Source organism: Momordica charantia, assembly GCF_013281855.1.
Source record: "Momordica charantia cultivar OHB3-1 chromosome 4 unlocalized genomic scaffold, Mcharantia_2.0 BLBB01000004.1, whole genome shotgun sequence".
Taxonomy (NCBI): domain Eukaryota; kingdom Viridiplantae; phylum Streptophyta; class Magnoliopsida; order Cucurbitales; family Cucurbitaceae; genus Momordica; species Momordica charantia.
The window spans coordinates 4,036,018-4,056,620 of record NW_028275162.1 but is presented as its reverse complement, the minus strand read 5'-3'; the positions used below and the strand labels follow the sequence as shown (position 1 = coordinate 4,056,620).

At 34.0% G+C, this 20,603-nt stretch overlaps 1 protein-coding gene and 1 pseudogene across 1 annotated transcript; both read right to left on the bottom strand.

Annotated features, from left to right (window-relative positions):
* Nucleotides 1-15,205: 15,205 nt before the first annotated feature.
* Nucleotides 15,206-16,105, bottom strand: LOC148211667 (divinyl chlorophyllide a 8-vinyl-reductase, chloroplastic pseudogene; annotated as a pseudogene).
* A 650-nt stretch (nt 16,106-16,755) lies between these two features.
* LOC148211666 (uncharacterized) lies at nt 16,756-17,553 on the bottom strand. Its single transcript, XM_088122510.1, has one exon. The coding sequence runs from the start codon at nt 17,551-17,553 to the stop codon at nt 16,756-16,758; it is 798 nt and encodes a 265-aa protein (XP_087978636.1).
* Nucleotides 17,554-20,603: the final 3,050 nt, after the last annotated feature.

The following is a 20,603-nucleotide window of genomic DNA, read 5'->3' as shown; positions in this document are numbered from 1 at the left end:
TTGGAGAGGCAGGATTAGATGGAACGCAGCAAAAAGACGGTGCCAAAGTTCCAAGGTTTCAGAATCACAGCGGCAAAGGTGGCAAATGCTAGGATTAAGATACATATTCTGCATTCTAGCTTGGAGCTTCTCATGAGTATTGATATCCCTCAGTGAATAACACACCAGATGAAGAATTTGCACTTCTTCGGCAAGCTGTGTAAATCCCATAATCTGTCAAAAATATTGGAGGTGGGGGGATCACTGAGATGAGAGACAAGATTGTACTTCATAGACCTAACCGAAAAGATGCCATTGTCGGATAGATTCCATATGGCGGTCGTCACCTGGGGTAGCAAAATTGGATGACAGAGAATTCCAGAGCTCTTCTTCTCGGGTGAATAGAGGCCTTCGGGGATATATGTCCCAAGAAAAATTTCGCCACGCTTCCTGGACAGATATATGATGGAAAAGAGATAAGACATAAAAACGAGGGAGCGTTCTATAAAGGAGTCCTGCCCTATCCAGTGATGATGCCAAAAAGAAAGGGACATGCCATTTCCCACTTCCCAAATTGTAGATCTATTGAAGAAGGCAGCATGTTTTATAACATGAAACCTGGGGGATCTTATGCTGCTGAACTTGCAAATGGAAGGAAAAGTACCTGGGAAAGGAGGTGAATATTTGTCAATTATCAATGTCTTCCATAGATTGGACCGTGAGTAGAAAACCGCCAAAACCATTTAGTAAGGAGGGACATATTAATGGTATTGATCCGGCCAATGCCCAATCCTCCAAGCTCTTTGGGGAGGGTTGTGATATCCCACCGAATGAGATGAGAAAAACCTTTTTCACCCATGCCTTCCCAAAGGAAATTTCTCCTTTTGCGCTCCAAAATTTTTGATACGTGGGCTGGAGGTTTGAAAATCGAGAGGTAATAAGTCGGAAGGCTACTCAAAACCGACTGCACCAAAGTGAGACGACCGCCTTTGGAAATGTGTGAGTAATTCCATCCCTCAAGCTTCCTATCAACTCTTTCAATTATAGCGGCCCAAAAAGATTCTGATCTTGGATTACCACCGAGAGGCATGCCCAGATAAGAGGAAGGTAAAGCTTGAATGGGGCAACTCCATATACCAGCCAAGTAGTGAAGTTCATCATGAGAGACATTTATCCCAGATATGGAGGATTTGTTAAGATTAATATTGAGCCCAGAAGCTTGTTCAAAAGACTTCAGTATAAGATGTAGGTTTCGGAACTTTCGCTCATCAGGACTAGAAAGGAGCAAAATGTCATCGGCAAATAATAAATGCGAAATGTGAGTTCCATTGTCCCGAATGCGAAAACCTTCGATCAATCCTTTATTATAGGCGGCATCAAGCGTTTGGCTTAAATAGTCCATGGCAATAACAAACAGAAATGGTGACAAGGGGTCGCCTTGGCGAATCCCTCGATTCGCACTGATTTTTCCCTCGGTTTGCCGTTGAGAAGGATAGAGAAGCTTACTGATGTAATGCACCCGCAGATCCAAGCTAACCATTTGCTATTGAATCCCTTAAGGGATAGGACCTTAAGAAGGAAATGCCAATCAAGCTTGTCAAAGGCTTTTTCAAGATCTAGTTTGAGGATAACACCCTTCTTTTTAGCACAACGCCAATAATCGATCATCTCATTAGCCATTAGTGTAGAGTCAGTGATTTGACGGCCTTGGACAAATGCAGACTGAGCGGATGCAATGGTGTTTGGTAGCACAGTTTTGAGACGGTCTGCAAGGACTTTCGCTAATATTTTATATATTGTGGTTGTCAAGCTGATCGGTCGGTAATCAGACATTGTGATGGGCTTGGGCTTCTTCGGAACGAAGGCTATAAGTTTCGTTAAGAGCCCGGTTCACAATTCTAGTTTTAAAAAAATCGTGGAACACCGCCTGGAAGTTGGTTCGGAAAGTGTTCCAAAATTTTTTGAAAAATTCGATTGTGAAGCCATCGGGTCCAGGGGCTTTGTTTTGGCCCAATTGCTTTATAGCTTCGAAAATTTCTCGATCGGCAAAGGGTTGAGTGAGCCAAGTGGATTGGGATGATGAAATTGGGGACCACTCAATGTTGACAATAATTTTCCGGTGGTAGCGCTCTCCCTGATAGATGCTAGAGAAAAATCTGATAACCTCTTTTTCAATAAGATCATCCGTTACAGGCTAATCCCATCCAGGGATACGACTTCAGATATGAATCCTCTTCGTTTGCGAGCTGTACAGACCTTGTGAAAGAACGAAGTGTTCTCATCCCCTTCCATAACCCACATGCGCTTGCATCTCTGACTCATACGTCTAGCTTCCTTTAGGACAATAGCACTAAGATCTCCTTTTAATGACCGACGGATAAGATGATCAGAAGAGTCAAAGGAGTTGGCTTCCTCTTTTCTGTCTATCTCAGATATTTCTTCTATAATTGTGGCTTTGCGTGTGGCTAGCTGGTTGAGAGAATTCTGTCTCCAGGAGTGAATCTCTCGTGCTAACAAGGACAGATGCTTAATGAATGAGAAACCTGCAAAACCAGGAATTGAGAGAGAGGATCATTTGTTCTCTATGAGAGCCCTGAAGCTTTTATCGTATAACTCTCCAACCGAAAAGGGCAAGGGCCCCATTTAAGACTAGGGGATTCCGTCAGTATGGGAAAGTGATCAAACAACACTCGGGGGAGACGGCGTACCTGGTGGGGGGAAATTTTTTCAAGCCATTCCTGAGAATAGAGGAATCTGTCGATGCGAGATAGAGCAGGTTGGTGTCGGAGGTTGGACCACGTAAAAATACCGTTAGTCAAAAACGGATCAACAAGATTTGCATCATCGATGAAGGCATTAAATTTTTGCATGGGTCGAGTGGGATGCGTTGAGGAGGATTCAAAGCTCCATCTACTTAATTAGATTGAACGAATTATTAATTGTAAACGCCAATAACTCTAAACTCTAAAATCTCAACTGCCTCGCGCAAGCTAATTCTTCTTACCAATTAAGAAATCAATATCCCTATCTAGTTTCTATAAAAGTCAAGACTTTATTGAAAAAGTCTTTAAACGATGTCTAAAGGACTTCTAAATCTCCCGATAATGCATCTCAGTTCTAACTCTAAATCACCTCTCCCGAGCATAAGATTTCAAGTCTAAAATCAATATAGCCAATAGAGGGAGAGAAGATTTTAAATTTCGATTATATCAATGGAAATAAGTTCGAAAATTAACCATATTAAAAAGAAAGTCCCATAAACGTATCCCAAAAGAAAAAAAAAATATATTCTAATTGTTAGCAGAAGAATATATTTTTGAAACGTAATCAAATATCACGAGAAAGGGTCAAACTATCAAGATAATCGAAATTTTTGCTTCCAAGAACATGTCCTCTTTAGATGGCTTGATTCATCATCTAAATCGAAGCCGATTCCAAAATTTCAAACATTCACCCGCAGCAAAAATTGAAAAAGAGTTTAATTAAAAAAATAAAAATAAAAAACAGCAAAACAAAAAATAATAATCTCCCCCACCATGAATGCCCTAATCCACAAACTCCAAGAACAAGAATAAAAAAAATTAAACCCTAATTAGCGATGGAAGAGCTCTGTTGATGGCTGAAGTTGCTTGCACAGAGAAAGATAAGTGAGATAAACAAGACGATCCTTTGCAGCCGTACGATGATTATTGGTGTAAGTGCAGAAATATTTCAGATGTTTGAGTCCCAAACATCCAATCATTTGCCCTAAAAGCAAGAACAACCAATTTATGTTCTTGTAATCGTCGTCTTCGTCCTCCGGCGGAATCACCGGCCTCATGCAGCTTTCTTGGCCGCAGAATTTGCAGTTTGGTAAATTAGGGTTTGTCCACGAACTCGGAGCTCTGTCGTGTAAAGTATCCTTGTTCTTCTCTATAAAACTCGCGATCTCGTCGAACTTTGTGACGAGGTCGTACTCGATCTTGTACTGTTTCTGGCATTGGCTGCATTTGACGTCGCCGGTTATGGTGAGGATTTGGTTCTGTTGGAGGTATTTTAGGTCGTGGACCACGGCTCGGTTCGCCGTGGACCAGGGATACGGCGGCTCGATCGCCGTGTCCTTTGGTTTGATCCTTGGTCGTCTTGAAATATTGGGTTTTTGTTGTCGTTGCTCGCTTGAAGATGGATGAGTTGAAGGAGACTCTTGAGAACTGCGGCGCTTACGGCTAGGTTTTAAAGATTGTGAAGTATTGCAAGAGGAAGTGGAAGGATGTGGGATTGGCGGTTCCGGTTGCGGTTGTGGTTGCAGCGGTTGCGGTTGTAGTTGCAGCGATTGTGGTTGCGGTTGCGACGACAATGGATGTGGATCAGAAGGAGAGATTGGTGTTGAAGTGCTTTCTTCCGAAGGTAGAGAATGAAGATAGAATTGTTGTGGTGGTACTTTATTCTCTAACGGCACTTGCGCCATATAGAAGAGGAATTGCTGCTGCAGTGGAGTATTCTCTCCTGGCAGTGGACGACGAAAGAATTTTTTTTGCAACGGCAGACGAAGAGAGAGTTCAAGATCAAGATCGTTACCATCGTCACCATCTTCTTCGTCGCCACTGTCGTCACCATCGCAACCATCGTCATCATTGTCACCATCGTCTCTTTCGTAACTATTCTTTGGAACCTTTGGCATACTTTTGATAATAAAAGCTACTACAGTCTTGAAAATTTTATACCGTTAAATGTACGAGAGAATTTTAAAACTATATTAGAGAGCAGAATATATAGTTGCCAAGGGTTGAGAGAAAATCGAAAATCAAGGAAAATCTTCTTCATCTGCTTTTTTTTTTTCTTTTTAAATTCTTTTTGAACTAAAAATCTTGTATAAAAGAACTTAAAACTAAGATTTCAACTGCGAATAAACCGGAATTGACAAACGAAATTCTTTCTTGTTTTTCTTGTTTTCGTGTCCTCTAATTATCCCTACTTTCCAATTTCAATTTCAATTTTCCATTTATTATTATTTTCAAAATCTAAAATCTGGATTAGGGAAAAAAAAACCAAAATCTTACTCAACAACTTTTTTTAGTTTTGAAAACTATTTGTAGAGAGACTTTGATATCATAATATAACTATTGTGGTGTGAAAAATAAAATTGTAATACATGTTTTAAAAATTTACTAATTTAAGTTTGATAATGATCTATAATTTATATTCGTTTAGGTTGATATCATAGCGCATAACTATGTTTGTTGTGTGTGAAAATTGTAACAGGAAAGAAAGAGAAAATACAATAATATTTTATTAAAAAATTATTACTTTTTAAGTTTGATAATAATCTATAATGTACATAAGAATATTTTCAAAATTTGAAGTATCTTAATACATGATGTTAAGAATATGAAGATTATATATTATACACCTTAAATACGATTCTAATTACTTTATTGTTATGAATTTTGAATTCATTTATATTCTCGAGATAAAATTTTAAAAGTTTATATTGTATCGTGATATTGTTAATTTCTTAATACTATCAATTATCTTATCGTACCATGTATTATTAATTACATTTAATTTACATTATGAATAAGGGTATAAGCCAAACAACATCATATTTATAAGTATAAAAACAAATTACCGTAAATGTACAATACTACTTTTTAAAAAATATTTTTCTCTTCAAAATTTCATTTTGCAGTAATCCTCCCTAAATATTTGTAATATCTATGAATTTTCTTTTAAAATAAAATATGCGAAATTATTGGTTTTGTTAGAAATGGAGGTGTCATTAGATTTGAATAAGTCAATGAAAAAAAAAGAAAAAAAAAGCTAAATATACAATGGGTGCTAATCTTTTCTTTTTAAACATGGTAGTTTTCAAAACTTTAATGTATTAAAATTCTTAATTAAGTCATTCAATAAAAAATTTGTTCACAACAAAAAAAGATATATCGTTAAATTATTATTTTATTGAAATATTTGAACACATGAACATCTAATTAGGTATTATTTGATACATGAAACTAAATTGGTACATCAACAAAATTTGATCTTTTTACCAAACTCCAATCGTGAGATATATAAATAAACCGACACTACATCTGAAGGAAAGAAATCTTGAAATTATGGAAGCATAGTTAAAAAAGATTAAAGTAATCTAAGTATAGCTTAACTAGTACTTAAGTCACCTATCATCGATTAAAATGTTGTGAATTGAAATTCTCACTCCTAAATGTTGTATTAAAGAAAAGCTTCAAAGAAATTGTAGTTACTAATTATATCAATAAGGTGCACATTTATTTTGGGTAGTTCAATTTGAACTTGAATGTGCTCGTCGTTTGGGAGTTGTTTAAGCTTTAGGAGATCATTTTAAAGAAATTTTGCTTCGTTTATTCAGCATTGGACCATCTTTAGCTGTAACATTTTTTTTTATTTTTTTATTTTTTTATTTTTATGGATAACTCCAAAGGTAAGCTGTTATGCTAGATAAAAAGTAACCCTATATATATTATGTGACCTCATAAAGGATTTTCTTAGGAAGTACGTGGAGTTGTTAAACTTGAAATTATTAAATTAGGAGAGTTAATTATTTTAGAGTGGTTTAATATGTGTTCAAGTCGAAGAATTTCTTTTAATCTCACGGTTTTGTTTTTGGTTCCACCCAAAATGCCTCGTCCTGATTGACATAATTGTCCTCCTTTATATATCATGGATCACCCCTTTCTCTAATCAACGTGGAGCACTCTTTACAAACCCAACATTAAAAAGTTTGTATTGTATTCAAAAGGTCCAGAATTATTAATTCTGGAGTTATATGTAAGATCAGGTCGTTTTTTTTTATCTTTTCTTTTTTTGAAGTTATAATTAGAGTAAGATTCTAATAAAATTTTCAACTAAAATTTGTTTCTATCAATTCTAAAATTTAACTTTTTGGAAAGTAATTTCCTAAATCTTCTGGTCTCTATCTTCGTTATTATTGTTATTTTTTAAAAATTTGTTTAACAACGAAGAGGAAGAATCGGAGTTCTGTCTTGGATAATTTGTGCCTGTCATCTCTCAAAATTTTTTTTTGTTATTATTACTCTTTGAAAATGTTTGACTGAATATTTCCTTTTTGGTATATTCCAAAAATTTGGTTTAGATTTTTAGGCAACATGTGGTTGAAGATAGAATCCACAGTGAGTCACTCATGAATTCGTAAACTAAAACTCTAAGAGAAAGGGTTGGTTAAGAACTATTGAGTGTAAACCATAGCAGTTACAGTCATCCAATGGAAATGTTCGTCTTTGGAACGAAGATGGATCGGCAGACACTTGAACTTGGAACTGATGAAATTCTGGGGAAACATGGAACCGGTCACTATACTGGCTAATACGAGCCGACCAGAAGAAACAAGGCTTAGATTACCAGATCCTGGACACAATTTTCGTAGAAATGAAGAGCCCAAGTGATTGTATATATATATATTTTAAAAACTATTTTGTAATTTTATTTTTTAGAAATGATTTTCTATTGTTTTCCATTTCAAAAGTAGTTTGTATAGTTTGTTAGTGAACTGAACTTTCTTGTGTTTTAGTTGTTAAAGAGGGAGAGAAAAATTATTATCGGCCTATTTATTCCGAAAAAATAAAAATTACTATTTTTTTTAGTAACGATTGGAAATATACGTCAATAGTTAAAATTACTAATTCATTTTAACATTGACAGTAAAACTGACAGTAAATTAAGTCTAACTTGTTATTGAAGATAAATCAGGAAGACCATATAGGCCATCTGTACATAACAATCAACAGTTATGAAATAACTAAATAACTGTACAAACTACTGAGTAACTAATACATGATCTATCTCTAATAATAACATATTATATTATATATATTGTTTTGTTTTTGTTTCTGTTTCTGTTTTATATTCTTTGATTTCAAATTTTTTATCTGTGTATAATTTGTCATAACTATAAGTAATTGTCAAATTTTGAGACTAAAGAATCTTTCAATAGATTGGTTGATATCTTGCAAATCTATCATAATCATCTAATATTATTTGAATTAAGCAAGAAAAGATTTTCAATAATTCTATTAATATTTGTATACTTTTCATAATCTTTTTCGAAACATCAATTACACCGATATTTTTACATATTAATCTTACTCATATTTGAGATATAATGGTAAAAAAATAGTCATTTATAATCTAATTAAGCTACCACCAATGTTTTATTTACTATATTTTAAACAAATTCTATTAATTTTCATTATCATTTCTTATATTTCTATGGACATCGATAGCCATATATAAACATTATTTAGATTTTATAGATATAATAATTAAAAATTGGTCAATTTTAGCCTAATTAAATCATAGTCGTTAATGTTAACTCAAACAATTCTTATCAATATCCATGATCATGTTTTTCAAATATTTAAATATTAGTTATATTTTTAGATATAAAGATTAAAAATAGTTAATTATAACCTAACTAAACCACAATCAAAGTCTTGTCATTCTTAAGAACTAGTTTTATAAACTTTTTTACGTAAATCTTCTAATGTGGGACGAAATTCATTGGTAATTGACATATATCTCTGATTAAGAAGTGATGTTGTTAGTAAAGAAATACTTACTAAATCAAAATGATCAATTATAGCCTAATTATAAATTACAATTAAAGTTTTATTTACTAATTCAAACTTTCTTGAGACTAGACTTCGACATTTACATGGACATTTCAAATCTTAGATAAAAGTATGCATAAATGATTTAAAAAATTTTAAAAATTACTTTAAAGTGATCTTCCGTTAGTTATCTATCTAAAAATCATTCTCTCTCTAATTTTATTTCTCTAAAATATATGTTAATCTCTTCAATGTCTGTGGAAAAAACTTCGTTTCTTAACTGGGCATTGTACTCCTTACCTTGCATGAATCTATAATATATGAGAAGACAAGTATTCGACTATTGCTTTTATTTTGTTTTATTTATTTTTATTTTTTATAGAACCATGATGGCTCATCAAAATTATTATTATTATTATTTTAAAGTATTTGACTATTCTTCTTCTTTTTTTCTCCTTCCCTACAACTTCTCACCTCCTTTTTCTCTCTTCCTCCTACTACTCTAACCTCTAAAAGAAATTAAACGAGATTTTGATAAGATTTTGACGAGATTATAAATTTTATTAAAATAATTAAAAAAGAATCAATAGCTCAATACTGTCTTCTTATTATAAACCACACAAGGGAATAAGGAACACTTTACCGTTAAAGAGCGAAGTTTTCTCCGATCTATGTCTCTCTCCTCACTGCCTCTCAAAGCTTGTGCTTTCTTTACAAATTTTGTTATTTTCTCACTAAAAGTTTCTCTCTATTTCTTTCTAACTTTTTTTTTTCTCTCTCAAATTTTTTTTTTCCCTGATCTCTCTCACTTTTTTCCCCCTCTCTATATGCCTAAAAACACCTCTCTAAACGAAATATAATTCCTCGAGTCTTCTTATTCACTGGTTAATTAAAATCTTCCATTTGAGTTTTTGAAAATTTGTATGCTTCCAACCTGAATTATTTAAATAGACTTCACTAAATTGTGGCAAAAATATATCTAAGATTGAAATAATTAATCATCTTCCATGACACACAAACCTCAAATTCCATGGGATGATCAAATTAAGTCAAACTGAAAAGTAATTAAACATTCAAATAATACAAACTCTATACTTTACCAAATCAAAACACGACTTTCTAGATAAGACATCAATTATTTTTCTTCGGGCCGAACATTGGATCCCCGTCCTCTAACAATTGTAAAACAAAAACCAAAAAGAAAAAAGAAATCCTAAAATTTCAAAAGATTTGCAATCATCTTCTTCAACGATGGAAGAGTTCCATGGAGGGCTGAAGTTGTTTGCAAAGAGTAAGATAAGTGAGATAAACAAGACGATTCTTAGCCCCAGTTCGATGATTATTGGTGTAAGCACAGAAGTATTTGAGATGTTCAAGTTTCAAACGTCCAATCATTTGCCCTAAAAGCAAGAACAGCCAATTTATGTTCTTGTTATCGCCCTCCGGTATTGTCGGCCTCACGCAGTTTTCTTCCCCACACAATTTGCAGTCCAGAAAATTAGGGTTCGTCCACGACTCCGGAGCTCGGTCGTGCAAAGTAGCCTTGTTCTTCTCTATGAAACTCGCAATCTCTTCAAATTTCGTCATTAGGTCGTACTCGATCGTGTACTGTTTCTCGCATCGATCGCATCTGACGTCACCTGTGATTGTCAGGATTTGATTCTCGCGGAGGTAGTTGAGGTCGTGAACCACGGCTTGGTGCTCCGTGGACCATGGATAGGGTGGCTTGATCGGCGTGTTCTTCAGCTCGACTCTCGATCGCCTCTGCCGCACAACTGGAGATGCAGGCTCTCGAGCACGCCTAGGACTAGGACTAGCCCTAGCCCTAACCCTAACCCTAGCCCTAGCCCTAGGGCGTCTCACTCTCAAGGATTGTGAATTGCGAGAGGAAGTGGAAGAATGCATAATCTGATTCGTTGTCGTGGATAGCGGAGTTGAAAGATCAAGAGTCTCCGGCTGTGGCTCCAGCGGTGGAGGGAGGGAGACTTCTTCCTGCTGCATTATTAGTTCTGCAGCACTGTAGTCTACCGCCGACGGCGGCCGGAGAGAGAGTTCGACGTCTAGATTGTGAGAGTTGAACGGCGGAAACTTCATTGTTATATGGTGATGATCTTCAGAATGGCTTTAGGAACTTTATAGATAAAGAAGAAACCCTAAGTGGAACAATAGTTTAGGTTTCCTTTGATTAAGAAAAATATTTTAAACCCTTGGATGTATGAAAGATTATTCAGCCAAACAACACTACGTATCTCGAATTTGTATCCGACGGTTATTAGAAAAGCCACGTTAGCTAATTTCTTAAAAAAATTGTACACGTTTCAAATTAAAAAAAAAAATCTTCTTTTTCTTTCTATTTAGAATTTTTGAACAGGAAGATCTTGTATTAGGTTCGAAATAAACTAAAATTTCAACTACGAATAAACCGGAAAAGACTCCCTTTGGAAATCCTCGCTTGTTCAAATTGATGTAGATTTTCGTTTCGGCATCTTTTTTCAATCTTAGTTCTTTTTCTTTTTTTCTTTTTTTTTTATATTTTTTTATTTTTAAGATTAGATAATGCCATAGAAAGTCTATTTGAAAAATCAAACAAATTAATTAAGCCTCATTCAATAACGATTTTATACTCAATTTTTTTAAAAAAATATGTTTGTTTTTTCATAATTTATTTGGTATCTTTTCACAAATCTATTTAAATTCTTATTAGCCAAAATTTAAAAATTTTAAACAAAACAAAAGCTGGGGGAGATTATACGGTTAATTTTTGAAAAATAGAAAATGAAAAGCAAGATAATTATCAAATAATCTCTTATGTTTGAGATTAAAAGATGAATGACATGATTAAGAGATTTAACATTAAAGTAATAAATATAAATTTTTGTTTAAGAAATCAAGGTAAATTATAGATTAAAAAATATAGACTTTTATCTCAGTTTTATATAAGTTGTCTAAGGACGAAATTAGCCATATTTGAAAAAATGCTTTTCAAAACTAAAATTAATCGAGAATTGTATTGAAGTAAATTATGATTATATTTTGTTTGTATTTCGTTTATCTTACTTGTCTTACTCCTCTTTGGCCAACTCTTGACCAAAACTCTTCCATCGCTGAATTATATTTTGTTTTTCTTTGTGGGGAAGATTTGGAGTTTGCTCTGCCTTTTCATTCTTTTTAATTATTTCATTTGGATTTAGGTTGTGTGATTTTTTTAAATTTTACTCTAATTTTTGAGATTCGAATTCAAGACCGAATAAGTACTTTAATTTTAATTAGTTAAGTGAGGTAGATTTTTAATCTACTGCTCTTCATTTTTTAGATAATAATAAGATACTACTTTTATAGAATATGAAAACATGTGAGGCACGTACGAGACTTATATAAGAGTTGTATTCCATATCTTAATCTTGTCCTTGATTTTTTAATTTGACTTGCTCCGGTAGATTTATTCCCTTTGAGATAATTACAAATAAAAAAAAAGCATAAAATTAACGTAAAAAAACAACTATTTTGATATATATATAGTTCGAGGACTTTTAAAATGGATACTTTTATATCTAAACTATTAAAATGTATATTTTTAGTTCGAGGACTTTAAAAAATAACTATTTTGATTACTTTGGTATTATTTTGTCCAACTTAAAATTCGCTTATCCAATCTTGTTAATCTTCAACTCATATGTTTGAATACACAGTGGCATATCTAGAATTTGAGGTTAGAGACCCTCTTTTGGCAGCGGACTCTTTTGACATCAAAACTGGACTGACGAAGGTTTTTATGTCAACTTCTTCCTCACCTTCGAAGGCTCGGATTCTCCTAGATGGGCTCTCTTTTTTCCAACGGTAAATTTTTCGTGACATACTTGATTAGAGAGAAATCATCGAACCATCACAGACTCTTTGAAAACACCATTCAATATATGAGAGGATATCATAGTCACTGCTTCACTTTTGGTCCATGAAATCTAATATATATATATATATATTTGTAATTATGACTCATCTACTATATCTCTTAATTAATTAGAGCACTTTCATTTAGGCTTCTTTCTTTTGTTATGTTCTTACCTACATCAATGAAGTCCTTTTCTCAAAAAAAAAAAAAAAAGAAAAAAAAAAGAATTTGAGGTTATAGGTGCAGAAATTCATATACATATATAATGGAAAAAAACGATCAAATTTAACTCGAATTTAACAATGTATATCAATTTTTACTCTAAACTTTTAATTTCATCAAATTGGACATTAAACTTAGATAAACGTGTTGCAATCTTCACATTGAACACTTTTTTTTTGGAAGGAACTAATTCCATTTCATTGATGTATGCGAGGAACAAGGAGACATTAGATAAAAGCGCTCCAATTGAAAGATATAGTGCTATAAAAAGTATTGCGATTTTTACCATCCGATAGATTTTCATTAGAAAAATTGTTCACATGTGTTAAATAATTATAAAATATATGTCTATTATGAAATTTACAGAACTTACAAAAATGACATTAGAAATATTTTTTTTTTGTTGCATTTTATAAGTTTTAGCAAAGTTATCTAATAAATCAAACTTCATTTGAAAAAATGTTGATTTTTTTAATTAGTAAGTTTTTTTTAATTAATAGTTGAAAATTTTAACTTCATCCCTGATCAATTGAACTTGATTCATAACAACTATTTTCCTTGCTCCCAAATATTTTTATAATTGTTATTAAATCAAAGCAAAAAAAAAAAAAAAAAATAATATATATATATATATATATTTTTAAATGCACGCATACACATTTTAGTCCCATGAAAAATTTTCTTTGGTACAACAAATTGGGGTACGGGAATTTGATGAACTGATGCTCATGTTGATCTAGATTTAATAATTAATTTTAGCTAGGAGCAGTACTCTATGTCTTCACCGTGAACTTATCTAGAACGTGAGAGTTAACAATTTCGAGATGGAAATCGAACCATTGACAATTAAAAGTGTTGGTAACTTATCTTTTGATCAACTATATTTGGATGGACCTATTTAAAAGTGGTGCCAAAATCGACACTCAAAATATATTTCCTTTTTCACTTCAAACACTAATTAATTCTACCTAACCATTGTCAAAGCGAGTATAGCTTAGCGGTAATTGATATATATCTCCAATCAAGAAGCTTAGCGGTAATTGATATATATCTCCAATCAAGAGGTTGTGAGTTTGATATTAAGATGGAAATAGGAAAGATGAGCTAAATAGGCTCCTTAAATCCCACTGTGGATTGAGTATAGGAAATATTATTGACACCAATAAAGCTTTGCACATCAAGTGGTTGCGGAGATTTTTCTTTGAAAAAGACAGCTTGTGGTCATCTTTGATTGCTGTGAAATATGAAGCCCAGTTTCCAAATTTCATTCCCACCATGGAAGTCCAAAGTCTCCATGGTTCCACATCAAGAAATTCACTCATCTTTTCCATGGTTTGACAAATTGGAAGGTGGGCAATGGTAAATCTTTCTTTTTTTTTTTCATTTTTTTTTTCATAAATGGTCTGATACAAGGTCCTTATATATGACATGTTGTATTGATTCCACAGTTCAAATAATCTTTTCTCAGTTAATTCTTTGAAAAGTTGGCTCTCGGTACAATAATCTAATAGTCCACCTGCTTTGTTTGACTGTTTATGGAGTCTCCTCTTTCTTAAGAAGTGTAATTTCTTTATATGGTGTATCTTACACTGAGGCTTAAACACTCAGGCAGACAAGCTACAGGTTAGATATCCTTTAATGCATATTAATCTAAAGTAGAGTGTTTCATGAAATAATCGCTCTAATGAAACTTTAGATAATCTCTTTTTGTATTGCCCCTTTCTGACATCTCTTTTAGCATCATCTATTGTACACTTTCCAAATTTCACTTGTCTTTCCGGCCCATTGGATCGACACTTTCATCACAGAGTGTCTCCAAGCTTAGTAACTGCAAGCTTAGTAACTGCAGACAAATTATTTTGAAACAATTGCACTTTCTCGGACATCTCAAGGACAGTTGCTTCGCTTTGGGCGGACATCATTATTGATGTTTCATCATGGTCTTTCGAATCCAATCTCTTTGTAATTATGATACTGCTACTATTTCTTTTAATTGAGTTGCCTTCATTTAATCAACCTCTTTTTGTCTTATATGTTTCTCGTGTACTCGTTAATGAAATGATACCTATTTCTTAAAAAAAAAAAGCGCTAAATACCTTCCTTGCAAAACTAAAAAATATATTATAATAATAATAATAGTAATAATAATAATAATAAGTTTATAGTATTTCTAAGTTCAATTTTCTTTCTTTCTTTTTACAAAAGAAGTTAATATTAATTTACAAGAACATTTTAGACTTAAAAGCAAAAAAAAAAAAAAAATATATATATATATATATATCGTCTGTTCGCCTAATTCTTGACCAGCCATCCCTTCCCCGAGGACCCTTTCAAAGAAGTCTTCCAATTTGTCCTTCCCATAACTCGGTGTTTTCTCTGCACTGTACTCTCCGGTCTCGGGATCTAAAATCAACATACTCTAAGCTGCATAATATCTTCCGATCTTCCCGTACTGGAGAGGGTCGGCTCGCCATGAGAAATCGGAGGTAAACAAACTTTGACTTCTAGAAGGAGGAGCCACGTGCGTCTCTTAGTATCCAACCATCGCATGCCACTCAACCTGACCTCCTAAGCTCTTTAAAGAAAGCAGTTGGCCTCACAATGCTGTAAGTAAATAAACCCACCATCTTCCATGGCTGCTTCCATAAGCTCAGCCACTAGACTGTTCTTTGTGGCCTCATAGTCAATTCTCCAAGAGTCTTTTATGCCGCCAGTTCGGGTGGCAAGGCATGAAACCACAACATCAATAGGGACACCAAAATCCTCCAAAGATTTCTCCAAAACATCCAAATGGGTCACATCTGAAAAGCAAATATTAGCTCCTTTCAACTGATTAGAGGCCTGTTCCTTGCTGTTTCTACCTCTAATTCCACTCTTCTCCCTAGCAATGGCAATGACATTGAACCCTCTACTAACCAGCTCCTTAATGACAAAATTCCCAATATACCGGTAGAACCCACCACCAAAATGTTGATATCTTTATGATTTTTGGTCTGTTAGAATCCATATAAATTAAATTTATCAAGTTAAGTGGTGGTTTGTTTATCCTTAAAATGGTATCAGAACGGGAGATCCTGTGTTTGAACCCTGCCGCTTCTGAATTAAATTTACCTAACAAATTAGCTTAAGCTTTTAGGTTGAATGGTGGATTCAACAACTGGATTTGAAGAAGAAGCTGCAATAAGACTTCACCTTTCCGGACTGGATTTAGGTTTAGGGTTTGTGATAAATGTAAAGACGGAAAGAGGAGGAGAATGAACTCACTGGAATTTGATAGAAGAAGTGAGAGGAGAAACGGGCGGAGTTGCTTCTGTTCGCCGGCGAAAGAAGGGTTGAATGCGTGCACTCAAATTTAGAGATCCGATGGTTGCATCATAATTACAAAAAAGGGGATTTAGAAGACCTGAGAAATACGATGATGAACAAACATTTAGTATATGCACACTATTTTCTCATTTTTTTTAAATACATCACATCATTCATTCAAAAAGGTATTTACTTTCTTTAGTTAAGTTACTCAAATTGCCCTAGATTTAAGGAAATTAAAGCATTTGTAAACTAACTTACTCATCAAATTGTCCTTGATTTAAGCCTAGAACTTTTGCATTCTCCAAACCAAAATTGTATTCGAATTCAGTTTTAGGGTTTTTTTCCCCACTCCAAACTCACTAAAATTAATTAATTTTATCAGCTTAAACATTTATTTATTTTTCCATCAACATGTGCTAGCGAGAATTTGAACTCATTAGGAAATTGAGCTAAGTTTATGTTTTGCAAGCATACACGAATAACAAAAAGAAAAATTAATCAGAAATTTAACACTACAACAACAAGACAACATCTATTCCATAAACGTCGCTACAACTCGACCGATAAAAAAATTATTGAATGAGACTGTCACAATGTGACTGTCCCGACCAACCATACTTGACCAAAAAGAAAGAACTCAAACTGAAAAATCAAAGACCCCGTGCAGAAAATCCAAACATCCGAACTGTAACAACACCTAAATCCAACGAAATAATTAGAAAAAAAAAGAACAAATTAATGAAATCGCGAAACCCTAATTAGGGCAAAATTTCAGCGACTGAATCGGCCAGAAGGATCAACTTGGTTGCAGAGAGTGAGGTAAGTGAGATAGAGGAGACGATTCTTGGCACCTGTTCGATGATTATCTGTGCATCCGCAGAAATATTTCAGATGATTCAGACTCAAAACTCCGAGCATTTGTCCCAAAAGCAAGAACAGCCAATTGATCCGCCGCTCCTCCGTCGGAACCACCGGCCGCGCTCCGTTCTCCAGGCCGCAGAATTTGCACCGTGGATAATTTGGGTTCATCCACTCGCTCGGTGCTCTGTCGTGAAACGAATCCTTGTTTTTCTCTACGAAACTCGCGATCTCTTCGAATTTCGAAACCAGGTCATACTCGATCTCGTACACTCTCTGGCACCGCCGGCACCGGACCTCGCCACTGATCGTGACTATCCGGTTCGATTTTAGGTGGCTCAGAGTGTGGACCACAGCTCGGCGCGTCGTCGACCACAGGTACGGTGGCCGGATCTCCCTCGTACTCGCCTCCATACCGATCGCCTGCACCGCCGCGGATCGCGAATTGCAGCGTCCGCCGGCCGGAGAAGATCGGCGAATTATTCCAGGATTCCGGCTAATTCTATGTGAGGTTATTGAATTTGCCCGCTGGATGTGGCTGCGGCCGGGGGAGCGCCGAGGCGGCGGCGGAGACGGCGCCACACTACTACTACTGTTTTGTACCGGCGGACGGAGCGAGAGTTGGAGATCGGGACTGTGGCTTTCACGGCTTCCGGCGGCGGCGGGATTGTTATTATTATCGTTGTTAATGTAAATCCACTGATTCTCCATTGGCGTATAAAATTTCTGATGATCCTCAGTGTTCTTCTTGGTCTGGTGAGAAAGAAAAGGGCTGAGAATATATTTATAGGGACTGAAAATTATTTACGTTTACTAACAAATCTTGGAGATTGCAGGTTCAAATTATGACCGTTCGATATGGGTTCAAAATCTAATTTTTAAATCTACGGTGTAAAATAGTGGGGAAGATTATATTTTATTTATTTATTATTATTTTTGAAGAAGGTGGGGTAAATTATATTGTTGCAGCTCTCTCGAATAATTCCTACATTATAGAAGGAGAAATAGAGAGAGAATCTTGTGTTTGTTTTTCGTTTTGAGTTAAATTTACCAAAGGGTCCTTAATTATTTAGGTAATTTCTAAGTCATTTAGTTAATATTTATAATATATATATATGTTTTGAGTGTCTTTTAGTTTGGAGGTCTGATCTGACATGAGTAGTTGCGGTGATCTGCATTTCATATTGGCCGAGTTTGATTGAGTTCGTAACATTAGTACCGATAAGTCTATTCGTCGTCGTGTGTGACGTTTGGCGTGTATTTCGACTGTTTTTTTTACTTGTCTGGTGTTGTTCAGTTCTAATCCTATGCTTATCTCCCTAATATTTGTTTTCTTAATTACTTTTCTTACTTCTTGTTTTGAGTTTGCCTGTGTTAATAGGAAAAAAAAAAGATGTAAATTGTTTATTTGGTGTATTATCCATCGAGGCCTCAACAAACAAATTGCAGACAAAGGTATCAATCATTAGCCCTAACTCAAGCTGTCTTGTACTGTTATATCGCTACTCTGTGCCATTTTTTGGTTTACTTCATATGGTTTATTTTCCTTGGCTTCTTCAACATCAGTCTTCCTTTCCCCCATTGATGATTTCATAAAGAAAGCTCTATCCTTCACTTTGAAAAGTCAAAGGGACATTTTGTAGAGCAATGCAGTTAGTTCTATGGAACATTTGATTGGAGTGCAACAATAGCATCTCTTCGGACGTCTTTACGTCTTGTACACACCCCGGGATGATTCCAAGATATTAGTATCATCTTGTACATCCAAATCTCTTCAATTATGATATTTCTATCGCTTTTCATGCTTTTATATAGACCTCTCCTTTTTTGTATGTCCGATACTTGACGATGGATGAGTTGAATTTCATGATGTCCAGGTGTTCACATATATTAAGAAAAGTAAATCAAATCTTTTTGGTAACAAAATTTTCGAAGAAAAATGAAATTGATAATTTTTCAGGATAAAATTGTAAATCATCTAAAAAAATGAGGGACAATTTTGGTATATTAAATTTAGTTTAGTTATATATTAATTTTTTTTAAGAAGGAAAATCTTGAACTGCGAATAAACTGGAAGTGAACATGTGAATAATCTCTTGTTATAATTGAAGTGGTCTTCCGGTTTGGCCACTTTCCCACCGGGGAAAATTTACTTTTGGAAAAAACTTCGCGCTTTAACGATGATTACTACTGTGCTCTTTATGCTTACGTGGTCTTATAAAAATAAGACAAGTGTTAGTTATTGTTTTTTAAATTATTTTATTAAATCTCACAATCTATCAAAATCTCTTGGAATTCTTTCTCCTTTTTTTTCTCTCTCCGTACAATTTCTCACTCCTTTCTTTTTCTCTCATCTTCTTAGTTTTTTTCCCAACCTGAAGAGTATTTGTAACCTCATTTTTTTTTTCTATTATCTTCATCTCCATTTTGTTTTTAAATTTGATGCAACTCAAGTTTATCGAATGAAAAATGAATCTTCATGAATATTTATCCACAATTTAAAGGTGTACACATATATATATATATAATCTAATTTTTATTTTTCATAGTTTTAAATGATTATCGAGAAGTTACATAAATTGTATAACATTTCTCTTCTATTGTTTCATTATGTGCTCTACTATCTTCTAATTTTAGATGGAGGTTTTCTGCACTTTTTTGTTCATAACCATTTTTGCAACTGAATTGTAATTAGAAGAAGTTTTGGGATATTGGATTAAAGTTGTTAAATTTATTTTTCTCCCTTAACTTTTAGCTTCAGATGATCAAGCATCAAGCTGAGGAGAAGTGAGAAGTCGTCGGGAGAGAGAAAAAAGAGAGAAAAGTCATCCAAAAGAATTAGAGAAATTTGGAGAGATTTTGATGAGATTATGAGATTTAATAAAATAATTAAAAAAGTAATAACCATCACTTGTCTTGTTTTTACAGGACCACGTGAGGGTAAGGAACACAGTGATCCTCAGCGTTAAGGAGTGAAGTTTTTTCCTTAAGTTTTAGCCAGTTTTGGATTTTAATTACACAATTTGCTATTTTATATATATTTTAACAAAATTAAAAATTTAGAAATTTTATTCCATATCAAAGAGAGAAAAAAACTGTTATGTTACTTGATATTTATTTTTTTTAAATGTATAACTTTGAAACTTTGTTAGAAAAAAAAATTGGGAAAAAAATTTGGTTAGATGAAACATAAGTTATATTCTGCCTTAAAAAATTGTTATATTAGTTTGAATTTGTTAGTGATAAGATATCCATATGAGTGTGATGCTTATTGAGATATTTCATATAACTCAAACGAGTATGTTGTCCAAAAATAAGATTCGACTAAGATCGATGAACTAAAAGAGCCACGATATGATTTTGAGAGTGCATGTTAAGATAGGAACTTTATAAAGATTCATAATAGACCTGAGCTACTCCTCTAATTGCGGTAAGAATGAGAATAGAAATTAGACGAAAAGTCGTTGTCGTGTCGTGGAGGAACCACTGTCTTGAAAGCAATTTTGACACAACCACGGTGCTAAATTGTATATACGTCGGCTGCTCCCTAAGGTTAATACAACACCCAATTCGGACGTGCACTCGTCAAAGCGGATTGTAATAAAAAAACTAACCCCAATTTTTTTTTTTTAAGAATTGTGAGAAAAAATGATAGAAACTTGTGTACAAACTCTATGTTATTCTCTATTATTTTTCCTCCAAATCAATAGACCCATATATATGTGGAACCTAAGAAAACTGTTATTAAAATAAACTAAACA